The 16,473-nt window shown below is 44.7% G+C and overlaps 1 protein-coding gene across 6 annotated transcripts in view; it reads right to left on the bottom strand.

Moving 5' to 3' along the window:
- The window catches only part of SEC16A (SEC16 homolog A, endoplasmic reticulum export factor), a 57,205-nt gene that overhangs the window by 5,745 nt on the left and 34,987 nt on the right, over positions 1-16,473 (bottom strand). For 5 of the 6 annotated variants that reach the window (XM_077284799.1, XM_077284798.1, XM_077284800.1 and 2 more), the window contains 14 exons: positions 11,822-11,927; positions 11,597-11,737; positions 9,612-9,725; positions 9,319-9,520; positions 5,467-5,700; positions 5,203-5,288; positions 4,527-4,574; positions 4,288-4,437; positions 3,816-3,893; positions 2,218-2,277; positions 1,978-2,098; positions 1,617-1,754; positions 1,196-1,287; positions 328-387 (listed from right to left, as the gene is read on the bottom strand). In XM_077284799.1, the coding sequence (XP_077140914.1) occupies positions 328-387; positions 1,196-1,287; positions 1,617-1,754; positions 1,978-2,098; positions 2,218-2,277; positions 3,816-3,893; positions 4,288-4,437; positions 4,527-4,574; positions 5,203-5,288; positions 5,467-5,700; positions 9,319-9,520; positions 9,612-9,725; positions 11,597-11,737; positions 11,822-11,927 (1,630 nt within the window). The remainder of the gene's footprint in view (positions 1-327; positions 388-1,195; positions 1,288-1,616; positions 1,755-1,977; positions 2,099-2,217; positions 2,278-3,815; positions 3,894-4,287; positions 4,438-4,526; positions 4,575-5,202; positions 5,289-5,466; positions 5,701-9,318; positions 9,521-9,611; positions 9,726-11,596; positions 11,738-11,821; positions 11,928-16,473) is intronic. The other variant, XM_077284801.1, reaches the window with a different exon arrangement.

The following is a 16,473-nucleotide window of genomic DNA, read 5'->3' as shown; positions in this document are numbered from 1 at the left end:
CTTATTTCATGCAATGAAATGCAATTTAATCACTTAAAAATCATATAATGCGATTTTGTTTTTTTATTTTCAGATTCTGTCTCTCATAGTTGAAGTGTACATATGATAAGTTACAGTCCTCTCCATTCTTTGTAGGTGGGAAAGCTTACAAAAATTGGCAGTGTATCAAATACTTATTGTCCCCACTGTATATTGAGTGGCGCCACCGTATTACCCACAGCAACTGCATGCTCCCCCACATCGGTTATGTCACAAGTAATAATGAACGATGATGAGAAATGACACGATGCAGATCAGGGGTGTCCATCTGATTACACTGGACCTTACCTCTCCAGAGGGGATGTCTTCATGATTAGTTGCTGGGAGATCCAGTCCAGGTGCTAAAAACTGACAGAAAAGAAGTGATAGAAAAATGTTTATCAGGTGCTTATGAAGTAGAAGCACTGAACATTGCTGCCGAGACCAGCCCGACTCTCAATCACCTGGAATGCAGCTACTACGTATCAGCCACAGGTGGCAGATCCAGCAGAAATTTCCATTTACCAATGTCTCACATGAGAATTTCTGATGGGACAGCGCAAAATGTCTGCAATAATCTGCATCATGATATTATAATACTGGATCACTCTGAAATGTGAAAGCAGTTAGGCCCCACTGGACGATACCTGGAGACTCCTGGAAGTAAATGAATTTCATCAGGTCCTGGGATAAATTATGGAAGCCCTTCCTTCTAGGCTACCAGCCACCACTGCTGCATTATCAGAGGCGGATTGTCACTTTCATTTGAGCTTGTAAGCGCGGCTCTGTAGCGGACCGTATTTGCTGGAGCCAATAGCTATTGGCTCCAGATTCCAGCCAGCTCCTCCAATGCTGCAGAAACAAACCTACCTGCGCTTTAAGCATCCGAGAGTGAACAGTTCGGAATAGGCACAACCATACCGCTGTGCCGAACTGTCAATCATTAGAAGCACCCCTGGCAAACAGAAATCCAGGAGGCAGGGGAACAAGATAATGATAACATGCTAAGTAATGTTCATTATTTGGCTGAAAGTTTAGATCATGTGGGGCAAGAGAGTTATGATTAAATACGAAAAAGTCAATTTTGTTCATCTGCAAATCAGTGCTGTATTTGGCGCTCAGCAACCGCTCCACTACTCCTTCAATCCAAACATCACGAGTGAATGTGGCGTCTCACCTGTGTCTGTGCGGAGCCGTCGATGCCAGGTTGATCAGACGGCTGTACCATTTCTGCTTCAGAACCTATAGGGGGGTGAACCTCTTCTGGGACTGTCAGAAACAATGGAAATATATTTGGATCATGCAAACATCACAGCAGCCGTCCACCGAGATCACAGGACCCCAAGGACCGTCTGTGATTATCAAGATCAGAGAGAGTGGGTGCAGAGAGCAGCTCCTACTGCGGAGCATCTGGATGATGGATTTGATTGGACAACACATAATATTTAGAGATATAAATTCTTATTATAATAATTTGGGATCAGTTTATGCATTGGAATAAACGCTGCTCAGTAAGTTACAAGAAAAAATTAAACATGCAGGATAAAAAACTTACAGGATTCATAGAAACACTAGAGGAGACTAACAGCATCAGATACCTGCGTTTGGGACAAAGAGATTTGTAGGGATCGGCATCGGGGTCAAGGGAGAAAACAGATCAGCTGGTGGCGGCACAGAGTTGGTAGGTTTGTTGCCTCCCGGGTTTAACACATCCACATATCGGGCACGCGCTCCACCTGGCAGAGGATGACAAGAAGAATGAGTGCACGCAAAATATGTCAGTGCTACACGTGGAAAGTAAATAGAAAATCAGGCCTCGTGTAGCCAAATGCCAGTAGCAACTAATGTAAGGGTAGACTGGACTCAGAGCAATAGCCTATCTGTAGATTATGATATCAGGAGTCACATCAATGGGTTCCCTATGCCACTGATCTGGAATGAAAGAAGCGTTACTTGTACCTGCTTTTATGGAGAACATGTTAACTGAAGGATTGGGGGGAGCGCTCAGTAATCCTGGGCCTGAAGGAGCAGCCATAGATCTTTTAGGTATGCTGGATGGCGGAGGGGGTAGTGGCTTGTTCTGGAATAAAAATATATCATTTGGATCAAACAGAAGTACAGTATAACCACCATTCATCCTCCAATGAGAACGAGACACAGCTGGGCCCGAAGAGCAAACGCTGGCAGCTGGATACTCACATCCTCTCCCTCCGGCTCATCCAGGTTAATCCATCGCTGTCGTGCTTCATCCCAAACAATCTACAACATAAAAAAAGCCTTCAGCAAGTGACTGGCAAAACGTCAAGGAGTCAAACACTGGGGATGATGATCTGCAGGCACCAGGGAAGCAAATTGGCAAACACTGCCACACAATACTGCGCTGATCATCATACAAAGCAGCCGAGCTCCCTCAGAACAGATGTAGATCATGGGCGATTATGGCAGCCAAACATGGACTGTTCATCAAGCCGGGGATGATTTGCCTTTCAGAAGACTAGTCCTATGGGAGTAAGAAAGGGGGACAGCTTTCCCAGCAAAGCAGTAGGAAAAAATGTGGATAACCAATTGATTCTTGGGAGTCAAAATTTATTGATACAGTGATGAGTATCAATGTTTAGAAGGGGTCGTTCTGTTTTAAGTGTTATTACTCCAAAGGCTCAGACATGTACAAATTATCATACTGAGCTTTTGCTCACCCTCCCCGGAGCCAACACTGCTGCTGTTCTGGTCCTTAACGAGCAGCAGAATTGACGTTGACCAATCACTGGGCTCAGCAACTTGTGTGGTCGACAATGACAGGAAAGATCAATCCAGAAACCGATGCAACCGATCACGAGTGCTGTAGTCCAGATATTACTGCTGCAGTCATTACATGGAGCATAGGGCAAAGAGTCATTTCTGGACCCAGAGAGGAGAGTAAAGGCTCTGTTATTTTATACATATCTAAGCCTTAAGAGTAATATAAGAAAAAAAACTGGAAAACGCTTTTTAGGCTATGTGCCCACGTTCCGGATTCGTGTGCGGATTTTTCCGCACCGTTTTTTTAAAACCCGCAGGTAAAACGCACTGCGTTTTACCTGCGGATTTACCGTGAATTTCCTGCATTTTTTGTGAGGATTTCACTTGCGGTTTTACACCTGCGGATTCCTATTGAGGAGCAGGTGTAAAACGTTGCGGATTCCGCACAAAGAATTGACATGCTGCGGAAAATACAAAGTAGCGTTTCCACGCGGAATTTTCCGCACCATGGGCACAGTGGATTTGGTTTTCCATAGGTTTACATGGTACTGTAAACCTGATGGAAAACTGCTGCGAATCAGCAGTGTCAAATCCGCACCGTGTGCACATAGCCTTAAAGGAAATCTGTCACAGGGTGTATGTTGGCCTATCAAAGAAATGACCGCGCCCCAGACGCAGGCATCATCACTTGAACTATTCAGTAACTGCAGATGATCAGTTTCTCCCCTACAGCTGAGTGGTCCACATTCATGAGCTCAGTCCTCCGGCAGTTTTATCCTACACCACACATAGTGGAGAAGCTGTCAATCAGCGATGGAGGGGTGGGCCAGCTCCTGAATATGGAGGGCTCCACAGGCGTGCACATCACAGGGAGGATTACAGAGCTCCGCTCACGATGCAGGAGGTAAACAATGACCTTATGAGAACTACATCTACAAGTGCCAGATGAGGGTCAGACATAACCTGGTGACTGTCTCAGGAAGAGGTGGCAATAGAGACGCAGGCGGACAACGTTGACCTACAGCACAGAAAGCAGAATACAAGCTGCTCATCCTTACAGATTTATTCCTGTCATCTGGCAGGTGAGCTTCGTTCTTTCCTTTCCTCATCAGCCAGCCAAACCAACTTCTACCGCTCTACAAAATGGTTTGAAGAGAGACAAGTATAAGGACTAAATGCTGAGCTTCCGTTACAACGTACAACACATAAGGGTCAGTTAAGCAGCTTATCAGTGAGTTTTGATTTACTTCACGGTCAGGCCCTTAGAAAACGATGCGGCAGCCATTATTGTTCAGTAGCGAGATCCTGTACTGACATAGTGCATCTAGACTCTACTGGTGCAGAGGACGGCTCGTACAGCAATTCCATAAAGTGCCGCTTACCTTCCGGCTTATAAGGCGGTGAGACAATATTGCATAGAGCATTACAAAGCTGCTGTAATGCTCCAAACCTACAGCTTTGTATAGCAATAGAACGTTACTAATGTGACCACTTGGTCTCTATGACCAGCAGCAGTAGAACTTCGCTCACCCCATGTGAAGCAGTGGCCTTCGCTTCTTTCTTGGGCTCAGGTTTTTTCATTTCAGGAATGGGTGGAGGTGACGGCTGCAAACCGATGGAACTCCTGCGGTTGGACCCGACTGAATGGGTAGAGGATTCAGAGGTGGTCCTGGTCCGTCTCTGTACATAAGAACACGATTATACAGTGAGAGGGACAATGTGGAGCAGAAGGTGAATCTCCATAAAGCATACAGTAGGTAGTAGCTCACCATATGAGATGACGACTGAGACACCGTTCTGGACCTCGGTCCTGGAGCCTGAGAGAACAGCAATGGGCAATAATCACCGACAGCAGCATTAACCCTGACGAAGAGGGGGGAGGAAAAAATGCCAAACACCGATGCAATATAAATATATCCTTTATTAAATTAAATAGTTAATGTGTTAAAAAACACTTTAAAAAAAAGGGGGAACAAAGACAGAGCTGAAATGTTAAGACATAAGAAAAAAAATGACGTGCTGTCGAAAGCATAGAAGGTCATTTTGATGACAGTATATGGAAATACATCTAGGAAATAGTAATAAAGATAGTCACAACAAAATAAGTGATGAAAATTATTGAGTATTTACAACAGTGCTACAGATAAATTTACCCATAAGTATATGAATGTAAAAGTTATCCACTTAGCTAGAATATAACTCCGCTACTAAGAAAAAAAAACAAACAATTGGCACAGTCACAGAATAATTAAATCAAGTTAGAGCCATTTTCAAGATAGTTACCCATCACATGGAGATATATTTATATAGCATTGGTGTCTGGCATTTTCTCTTCCCCTCTCTTGGTTATACAATTTTGTGTATACCTTTAGACACAGGATTTTGGCTAAGTTTTACCCTGTACGATCAATCTTCATGATTCTTTAGATTACTCAGGATACTTACCATTTTTGCCATTTCACCATAGAAGTCAAATCCAGAGTCATGGAAGGTGGTTTTGGTGGGGGAGTTTGTAGGGGGTCTCTGTATGGCTTAAGACAAATAAGAATGAATAAAGCTTTTTTACACATGTTCTATGGATCAGCGGATAGGTCCAGAAGCCCCTACCCCAATGCAGGTCACCCCAGCACAGACATGTAAAAAGACGACGAGGCCACGGAAGAGAATATCCGTCCCATGTGGTGTGCGGATTCTGAGTAATCAACTCACCTGGATCATGGTTCCACTGCTCTGGAGGAGTGAATCCCGCAGAGTGAGGAGGACTTGGTACCGTTTCCATGGGAGCTGGGGTATACGTGGGCACCTGTTCACTGCTTACAGGTACAAACCCTGGTCCAGGTGCTGGCATGGGTGCAGGTATAAATGCATGGGGTGGGACAGTGCTCGGCATATCACTGACTGGAGGAAGAGGTGGTGGATAAAGAGTGGCAGTGTTATCAGGACCTGGAAATATTTTTTAAAAATAAAATAAATTAAAAATATATATATATAAAAAAAATTATGAACACACTTACATTAAAATCTATAATGGGCCCCTGGTACAAATATTAAAATGAAAGGTCACTGGGACAGAAGCCAAGGAGACAAATCCTGGTGTACATGCCCTTATAGCAGGTTATGTGGTGCCATCACCAGGACACATCTACCTTACATCAATCACCTGTCAGCTACACATAGCAGGACATGTTGGCGACTATCACTCCAATCAGGTCCCATTTCATCTACTACTGCTCACAGCACTGCGAAGACCAAGACTATACTACACACTCTGGTTAACACCAGTAGCTGAGCTTGTAACTAGAGGAGCTAATTTGCTCGGGTTCCCTCTTATTCAGCAAGATATAGCGCTTGCCGAGTAAGCTGCAGAGGAAACCTGGCTTCCTGGATCACGTCGGCCTATCAGCTGATTGGCGCCACAGCTGCCTGTGTCGCGACTGTGTGACACACACGACATGTATAGCGAGCCCAATAAACAGGTTCTCCATACATGTGTCATGCCTGTCACACAGCCGCGACATATGCAGCTACGGCGCCGATCAGCCAGCACAATCCAGGAAGCTGGGCTTCTTCTGCAGCTTACTCGGCAAGCACTATAGCTTGCTGAATAAGAGGGAGCCCGAGCAAATTCGCTCATCTTTTCTCATAACGGCAAGAGGTGACTAATCACAGACATGTCATCTCCGTGTGCTTTTGTACAGTTATGACCGAAAGTGTTGGCACCCTTGAAATTGCTCCAAAACCTACTTATTTATCCTAGAGAATTATTGTAATCACACGTTTTGTTATGAACACAGCAAACTGGACATAATTTCACCCAAAACCCCCAAAATGGGCCAGACAAAATTGTTGGTACCCTCAACTTAGTATTTGGTTGCACACCCTTTGGAATAAATAACTGCAATCGCTTCCTATAACCATCACTAAAGCTTCTTACACCCTTCAACTGAAATTTTGGACCACTTTTCTTTTGGAAACTGCTCCAGGACTCTCGTATTTGAAGGGTGCCTTCTCCCAACAGCAATTTTCAGATCTCTCCACAGGTGTTTAATGGGATTTAGATCCGGACTCATTGCTGGCCACTTCAGACCTCTCCAGTGCTTTGTTTCCATCCATTTCTGGGTGCTTCTTTAATATGTTTGGGGTCATTGTCCTGCTGGAAGACAAAGAACCTATGGTGCAAACCCAGATTTCTGACACTGGGCACTACATTGCGACCCAAAATCCTTTGGTAATCTTCAGATTTCATGATGCCTTGTGCACAGTCAAGGCACCCAGTGCCGGAGGCAGCAAAACCACCCCAAAACATCTGAGCTTCCACAATATTTGACTGTAAGTAATGTGTTCTTTACTTTGAAGGCATCATTATGTTTTCAGTAAAAAGTAGAAAGATGTGCTTTACCAAAAAGCTCTATCTTTGTCTCATCTGTCTGCAAGAAGCTTTCAAAGAAAGATTTTGGATTACTCTCGTACATTTTGGTAAACTGCAGTCTAGCTTTTTTATGTCTCTGTGTCAGCAGTGGGGTCCTCCTGGATCTTCTGCTATAGCTTCTCATTTATTTCAAATGTCAACGGATAGTCAGCGTTGACACTGATGCACCCTGAGCCTGCAGGACAGATTGAATTTCTTTGGAACTTGATTGAGGCTGCTTCTCAACCATCCAGCGTTGTAACCTTCGGTCAATTTTTCTCTGCAGTCCACGTCCAGGGGGATTAGTTACAGTGCCATGGGTTGTAAACTTCTTGATTAAGTTGTGCATCATGGACAAAGGAACATCAAGATCTCTGGAGATGGACTTGTAACCTTGAGATAGTTGATATTTTTCAACAATTTGGGTTTTCAAGTCCTCAGACAGTTCTCTTCTCCCCTTTCTGTTCTCCATACTTAGTGTGGCACATACAGACACACACTGCAGAGATCGAGTCACCTTTTCCCCTTTTTATCTGATTTCAGGTGTGATTTTCATACCACCTGTTCCTTTCCACGGGCTAGCTTGAATGAGCATCACATGCTTGAAAAAGTTGTTTACCAGCAATTTCGGATAGGTGCCAACAATTTAGTCTGGCCCATTTTTTTTTTCTTTTGTGTGAAATCATGTCCAATTTGAAACATGCATTTGATACACACTTCAGGGAAAAATATTTAATTTTCTGGAACAATTTCCACGGTGCCAACCCTTTAGGACATGACTGTGTAGTGGAATATAACAAAACTACTTAGATATCATGGCAAATCGGTATGGAGCGCGTGATCAGACAACATCTAAGGTAGCTTGAGAGTATGCCTGCAACTGTGAACATTTGGTTTTCTTTGTATTGCGAAGCAAACAACAACTAGGACAAAATAACTAAAAACTTCAGTATGCATAACTATTTACACACTAAAGTCAGTACTTTCTATAGCTTCCTTTTGCAGCAATCACAACTGCAAGTCGCTTTGGATGAGTCTCTATGAGCTTTCCACATCTTGCCACTGGAACTTTTTCCCATTCCTCAAGGCAAAACTGCTCCAGCTCCATCAAGTTAGATGGTTTGATCTGGTGAACAGCAATCTTCAAATCGGACCACAGATTCTTAATTGGATTAAGATCTGGGCTTTGATTAGGCCACTCCAAAACATTTACACGTTTCCCTTTAAACCACTCGAGTGTTGGTTAAGAAATTTGCTTTGGGTCATTATCTTTTGGAAGGGGAACCTCCGTCACAGACTCAAATCACTGACAGACTGAAACAGCTTTTGCTCAAGAGTATCCCTGTATTTTCCAACATCCATTTTAAAATCGACTCGTACCATTTTCACTGTCTCTGCTGACGATAAACATCCCACAGCATGATGCTTCCACCACAATGTTGCACTGTGGGCATAGTGTTCTTGGGGTGACGAGCTGTGTTGGTTTGGTACCAGTGGTTTTTCAAGCCTCTGTGGCCTTTCAGAAAAGGTGTGTATATATACTAACAGACATGTGACAGATTGCACACAGGTGGACGTTCTGTCACTAAGCATGTGACGTATGAAAGTAATTGCTTGCACCAAAATTTTTTAGTTGCTTCATAGCAAAAAGGGTGAATAAATATACACATGACATTTTTTAGTTATTTGATCCCATAAATTTAATTTATGCCTATATTTTTCTCACTTCAACTATTTCGTGCATCACACACAAATCGATCACAAAAATATTTAAACATGTTGTGATGCAGCAAAGTAAGTAAAAAGCCAAGGGGGTAAATACTTTTGCAAGCCACTGTAATATCACTCATTTAGTGCTTTACATAAAAAGTTTGCAATTGTCTGGGGTGCCCAAATCCAACAGACAGCTTTGCCAGGACAAGATGACGGATGTTACTACACTTTGTAAGATTTCTGCACCATTTCTTTTCAGGCATCAATGCACAAGATCCTGTGCATTCATTTTCTCTACAATTCATCACTGCCCACCTCAGTGTTGGTTTGTGACACCATTAAGACAGTGAGTAAAACATCCCATTGCATGACAGAGAAACAGAAACGCTGCTTGTCTGCCTCCCATTAATGAAGTAAAATGTCAAGGATTGAGTCCTTACCCGGCAGCGCCAGCTGAACCCTCTGAGCGGATGTCATATTGGGGAGGAAGTTGGTCAGGAGCGGATTATCTGTCATGACGGGCACATCGTGTGTAGCAGCGATGCCCTCAGACAGGCTGACATGATCTTGCTCAGAGCTTGGCGTGCTACAGGCGTACTGCTGCGGAGTCATCCTGCCAGTGTTGTATACCACAGTACCTTGCTAAAAAAAGAGGTGTAATACAACAAAAGAAACATTGATTCAAACCGTCCTACTCAATCAGAAACATCTGCTTGAATAGCTGTAAGCATACTTTCATCTGCATGTCCAAGTGGCGCAGCCTAAGAAGCCAGGGCGGCTCTACAAATAACTCCTGCTCAGGTTTCTCCTTTAACTGAGGATCGAAAAACCTCAAATGTGAAGACACCTGAAAAAAAGAAGCAGCATACACAACGTTAACATCATCACTAGGGCTCCATGCAGGAATGACAATTAGTGTAAAAGACCCAAATGGGTTCCCAAATATCACAGCTCCACATACATACAGAGTGAACATGCTCCAATTTTGCATGCATAGCAACTTGTTACCTAGTTCATTTTCGGTTAAGTTTCAGGTTCCTGCACTTAGTGCAGTTAAGGGTGTGGTCTCCCTTTCTTTGAGCTGGATATTATGTTTATATAGTTTCCCATTTGCTGGGTAATCATATTTGGCACCCGTCCCACTCGGCCCTTCTTCACATTGACGTCACTTTGACACATGGTAAATGTAACGACCCATCATTTAATTTTAATTATCCAGTCTATTTTCAGTCAGCCTGCAAACATAGGCTTTTACCTTTAGGTTTACTTTTTAATGTAGGTGTTTTTTGGGGTTGGTCAAGAAGCACAGCCTATTGTTCTTATTAGCCTGGATGTTGACTTTTGAGTTGTTGTTTGCTGCAACTCATTGTCTGCTATCTTTAAAAGACAGGGACATAGGGTAATTGCACAATTTATATTTGTTAATATGTTGATTACACATTTTACTAGGCCAGCTAGTTTGTTGACCAGCAAAACAGAGGACAAACTTTTTATACTGATTAAATACTCAAACAATGAGTTAATCTCATCACACCTTCCCATTGACCTGTGGATGATGGCTTGAAGGACCATTGTAAACTATGTAAGGAAGGGGTGCATGCCTCTGTATCGAAAGTGACTTGACAGAAAAACAGCCAAGACATCATGGCTTCATCAAGAAGGACACAGATTTGACATTCAACAGGATACCAGCTTAAGAACAACGGCCCTAGCTGGAATACAGATCTGCTCCATTCACTATTACCGAACCTCTGGATACATTTGGAGAAGCCAGGTTGGGACCATACAGTCACTTGGCTCCATGGAAATGTCTGAAAAATCCAGGTTTTGACCGTCTGGTCACCTGTATATACATTTGAGAAAAAGCTAGGATTGTGACCCTCCGGTCACCTGGCCCCATGGAGATGTTTGGGGAAACCAGGTTGGGACCATCCGGTCACCTGACCTCCATGGATACATTTGGAGAAGCCAGGTTGGTACCATCCAGTCACGTGGCTCCATTAAGACGTGCAGAGAAGCCAGGTTGGGACCATGTGGTCACGTGCCTCAAAAGGCCTGTCTGCTAAGCTTGTCGTTACTGCCTCTCTGTGGATGCCCACCAAAAGCAGGGTGCCACAGATGGGGGTAGTCAGCCCTGAACTTGCAGATGCTCTAATCTCGGCGAACCAGCGGAGGTGCGAGACTAATTTTGCACCATCTTGGGTATTTTGTTGGGACTGTTCTATGTGCTATCGTTTGGTGGTGGTACAGTAAAGTATTGCCACACTTTTACCCTCATCCTGTGTTGTCCGAGTAGTAATATGTCTATGGAAAAAGGAGAACGGGCTTTCAGTGGGATAAGCCCTAGTCCATGTGGACTCAGGCCATCGGACAAGAGCTCCCACTGACAGCCCCCTCATGTCTCCACAGTAAGGTTTCTCTTTATATGTATCATGGAAGAAAAAAATGTATCCAGCAAGGACTCAGCCTAATATTACCCAGACCAGGTAAAGCTTTAGCAAAACCTCAGGTGTGAGCAAATATTACCCTGGCAGAAGTAGGTCCGACACTGATTTGAATCGTAGATGTGCCAGGGAACACACATGATGCCACACCCCACTGCTATTTAATGGTGTGAATCTGGAAGTTTTCACATGAGGAATCAAGGGACATAATGGTGAAAAAAATCCACAGAGTAAGTGTTATTCTGCTGCAATAAATGGGGTAGGAAATATTCACCTCAAGCAGCTGGCCCACCAGCACAGAAGAGTAGTAGGATGGGTGCTTGGTAATAGTCTTGGAGATGACTTCACAATAATGGAAGGCCTGAGCGGAGAGGCCATATTCAGCCAGGCGACAAGCATAGATGAACTTAAAAACCTGGGAGAGAAAATCTACTGTAATTGCCGAGCTTGGTCACATTGCAGAGCACTGCTGATCCCATCTACTCCGACAGCCTCTTACCTGAATATTGGGGAGGGAGATGGTCTGAGCCCCCAGTGACTGGGCATACTCATAGGCTTCTGTCCTCTGGATGGCTTCATTAGAGGCAAACTTAGCAAAAGGCAAACTAAGAAAAGAAAAAAAAAGAAAAAAAATCACAGAACGTAAAATTTATGTAAATCCACAACCACAAGAACACTGAGCACCTGATGTGTACTTATGCTACTAAATCATTAGTGCGTACCATCAAGTAGTGGTGGACAACAGAAGACAGTAATTGGCGGTGAGGGTGTAAAACAATTGTTATGTATGTATGGAAGGGAAAACAGGATTTTTGGTTACTCACCGTAAAATCTGTTACTCTGAGCCTTCATTGGGGTACACAGGAAACCATGGGTGTATGCTGCTGCCACTAGGAGGCTGATATTATGCACACAAAAAAAAAAATTAGCTCCTCTTCAGCAGTGTACACCCCACCGACTGGCACCAAGTTAACCAGTTCGTGAGTAGGAGAAGTAACATGAAATTAACAATATAAGAGAGAAATATCACAATACCAAACTGTAACAGTAGAAAGAATCAACACAGTTGTCAAACATGGGAGGATGCGGTGTCCCCCAATGAAGGCTCAGAGAAATAGATTCTACGGTGAGTAACCAAAAATCCTGTTTTTCTCTATTGCTTCATTGGGGGACACAGAAAACCATAGGACGTTCCAAAGCAGTCTCTGGGGAGGGAAACAGCACAAACTCAAATCAGGTCAGAGAACTAACCACTGCCACTTGCAAGAGACTACCTAGGCTGGCATCGGCCGAGGCGTAGGTATAAACCCTATAGAACTTGGTGAATGTGTAAATAGAAGACCGTGTCGCCGCTTTGCAAAGCTGTAAGGCGGATGCCCGATGGCGAACAGCCCAGGAGGCATCCACCACACGGGTTTAGTAGTGGGCCTTTACCCCAGGGGGAGGCGTTCTGTTCTTAACCGGTACACCTCCAAGATAGCCGACCGGACTGAGAAAGTCGATGACCCAATTGTCTACACTGGGGATGTGCACTGCACATATTGCTGGAATCTTGTTCTTTGCTCAAAGAAGAAATTTTAGAGACTTCAGCCATGGCCTGAGAACTCAGAGTTCCTCCCTGGTGATTGACATATGCCACCGCCGTAGTATTGTTTGTCTGGACTCAAACTAGTAGGTCCCAGAGAAGGTCCTGCCAGTAGAGGAGGGAAAGAAGAATGGCTCTGATCTCGAGAATATTGTTTGGCAGCGAAAACTCTTCTGGTGTCCAACTACGCTGGATCAAGAGATTGCGGAATACAGCTCCCCAGCAGAGGAGACTGGGATTCGGTGTAATCACCTGCCAGTGGATACGGAGGAAGGACCAACTGATGAATGAGGGGGGGGGCCTGGACAGCCACCAGCGACGCTCTGATTCGGGATGAGATCCAGACTGGACAATATAGGGAGAGAACAGATCTGTTCCATTGTGAAAGGACGGTCTGTTGAAGGGGCCTGGTGTGATACGGAGTGAAGAGAATTGCAGCCGCCACCATCCTACCCAAAACCACCATGGCTGAGCGAAGGGATGGAGAGTGAGGGGCCTGAAGAGAGCAAATCCCCCCCTCTGGCAGCTTTGCTCTTTTCCTCAGGAAGAAAGACCCTCTCCTAAAGGGTATTTAACAGCACACGCCCAGTAAAATAAAAAAAAACGCTGAGTTGGTACTAGACAAGATTTTGACCTGTTGACTATCCAGCCCAGTCGAGACAGGGTGTCGAGTGATGGACATGCTTTCCTGGGATAGAGAGAAGGATGGGGCCTTTACGAGGATATCCTCGAGGTAAGGCAGGACCACTAGACCCCGTGTCCGTAGAATGGCCTTCACCACAGCCATTATCTTTGTAAAGACCCTGGGTGCGGTTGCCAGGCCGAATGGTAAGACGACTAATTGAAAGTGGTCCTGCTGTACAGCAAATCGCAGGAATCTCTGATGACTCGGAAAAATCGGGACATGGAGATGGACGTCTTGGATATCCACCATATCCATATCCCAGGAACTCTTGAAATTCCATGGAAGCTATGAAAAAACGGTAATTAGTTCTTACCGGTAATTGTATTTCCAGGAATCCACCTGACAGCACCATTGGAGGACGTCCTTCTTACCCTCAGTGGGACAGGAACCACAAGCAGTTAAAAGGACCCTCCCCACTCCACCCACCAGTGATTTTTTAAGTACCATATCTGGATGGATGCAAAAAAGAGAGTTTATTTACAATCACACACCAATGTTACATCACATTAGTCAGTAGTATAAGCTTGCAGTGGGAGGGAACTAGTAGTGCTGTCAGGAGGATTCCTGGAAATACAACTACCGGTAAGAACTAATTACCGTTTTCCAGTCCACCACCTGACAGCACCATTGGAGAATACCAAAGGATGTTTAACTAGGGTGGGACTACTGCATGTAATACTTTTCTACCAAAGGCTAATTGGTCTGATACGACATCTAATTTATAGTGTCTAGCAAAGGTAGAAAGACTAGTCCAAGTTGCCGCCCTACAGATTTGCTCAGCTGAGGCACCCCCCTTCTCTGCCCATGATGTAGAAATGGCTCGTGTTGAGTGGGCCCTAAGAGTGTCTGGGGGATCTTTCCCTTGGTCTGTATATGCTAGGCTAATCATGTTTTTAATCTACCTAGCAATGGTTGATTTTGCTGCTTTACAACCCCTATTTGGACCACCGTATTGTATAAATAAGTTAGTGTCCTGTCTCCAGCTTTCTGTTGCCCCCAGGTATTTTAGAACAGTCTCCCTAACGTCAAGGTTATGGTAGACACCCTCTTTTGCGTTTTTAGGGTGTTGGCAGAAAGAAGGAAGGATTATCTCCTGGTTTATATTGGTAGAGGATACTACTTTGGGGAGGAAAGCTGGGTTAGGTTTGAAGACTATTCTGTCGTCAAAGATTTGAAGATATGGGTTCTGGATAGAAAGAGCCTGCATCTCCCCCAGCCTTTTAGCCGATGTGATGGCAATTAGGAAGGCAGTTTTAAAGGAGAGATTGGCTATGTCCATATCTTCCGACAGCAAGTAAGGGGTTTTACACAAAGTGTTAAGGACCAGGTTTAGGTCCCAAGGAGGAGTTGATTTCCTCACAAGTGGCCTCATTCTCTGTGTGGCCCTGGAAAATCTCGCTATCCAGGGATGGGAGGCTAGTGATGTATCCAAAAATACACTAAGTGCTGCAATCTGTACTTTTAGAGTACTAGGCCGAAGGCCCTTGTCAAATCCGAGTTGCAGGAAATCGAGGATTCTGGGGATATCTGGTTTCGAAGTATCCACATGACCTTCTCCCTGAAAGGAACAATACTGCTTCCAGATCTTGTTGTATATCGCCGAAGTCACCGGTTTTCTGCTTGCCTGGAGTGTGGTAATGACATCTTCTGACAGGCCTCTGGATCTTAGGGTTTGCCGTTCAGGATCCAAGCAGATAGGTGAAGAGAGTCTGGATTCTTGTGGAACACCGGACCCTGAAGTAGAAGGTCCTGCCTGTTCGGTAGAAAGACTGGTTCTTCTGTTGACATCCTGGACAGTAGAGAAAACCAGCTTCTTTTTGGCCAAAAGGGAACCACCAGGATTACGGTTGCTCTCTCGTCTCGTATCTTCCTGAGTGTCTTCGGTATCAGAGGAAGAGGCGGAAATGCGTACAGGAGACCTTCTCCCCAATACTGAGACAAGGCATCTACTCCTGTGGCTCCATCTAGAGGATTCAGAGAGAAAAATGCTCTGGCCTTTGTGTTTGACCTGGTGGCAAAGAGGTCCACCTGAGGTGTTCCCCATTTCTGGCATAGGCTGCTGAATACTTCCGGGTTCAGTTCCCATTCTCCGGGATGTACCGACTTTCGGCTCAAGAAATCTGCTACCTGATTCTTGGCACCTTCCAGGTGAACTGCCGAGATGGATTTGACAGATCTTTCTGCCCACCTGAAAATCTGGTCTGCTAAGTGTTGCAGTGGTGGATGTCTCGGACCTCCCTGGTGTCTCAGAAAAGCCACTGCTGTGACATTGTCGGACAGTATTCTCACGTGTCTGTCTCGGACCAATGACTGGGCCTGGCACAACACTTTCCAGATCGCATACAGCTCCCTGAAATTTGACGATCTTGCGGCAATTTGAGGAGTCCATTCTCCCTGGTAGTATGTTCTTCCTATATGACCGCCCCATCCGTATTGACTGGCGTCTGTGGTAACCGTAACACAGGGATCGAGTATCCATGGAACTCCCTCTCTCAAGTTTCCTGGTGTGGTCCACCAGGTTAGGGATCTCTTTACCGACGGAGACACAACCATCTTCCTGTCTAGGGAACTCTGTTTCCTGTTCCAGGATCCTAGAACTTCTCTTTGCAATTCCCGCGAGTGGTACTGGCTCCATCTTACACAGGGTATGCATGCTGTCATGAAGCAGAGTATCCTCATTGCCTCTCTTATGTAGGGGGTATTTCTCCTGAACTGATGAATGTGCCTGATCAAGGCCTCTTGTCTGTCTTCTGGTAAAAAAGATGTTCTTAGATTGGAATCCAACATCACCCCCAAAAATTTTATTCTGGAATTTGGGACCAGGCAGGACTTCTTCCAGTTCACAATCCACCCCAGCTCCTGTAGGATGGAAAGAGTGAAA

This window comes from Ranitomeya variabilis, chromosome 2 (genome assembly GCF_051348905.1).
Source record: "Ranitomeya variabilis isolate aRanVar5 chromosome 2, aRanVar5.hap1, whole genome shotgun sequence".
NCBI classification, from domain to species: Eukaryota; Metazoa; Chordata; class Amphibia; order Anura; family Dendrobatidae; genus Ranitomeya; species Ranitomeya variabilis.
Note: the sequence above shows the minus strand (reverse complement) of the source record. Positions and strands in the feature narration are given on the sequence as shown.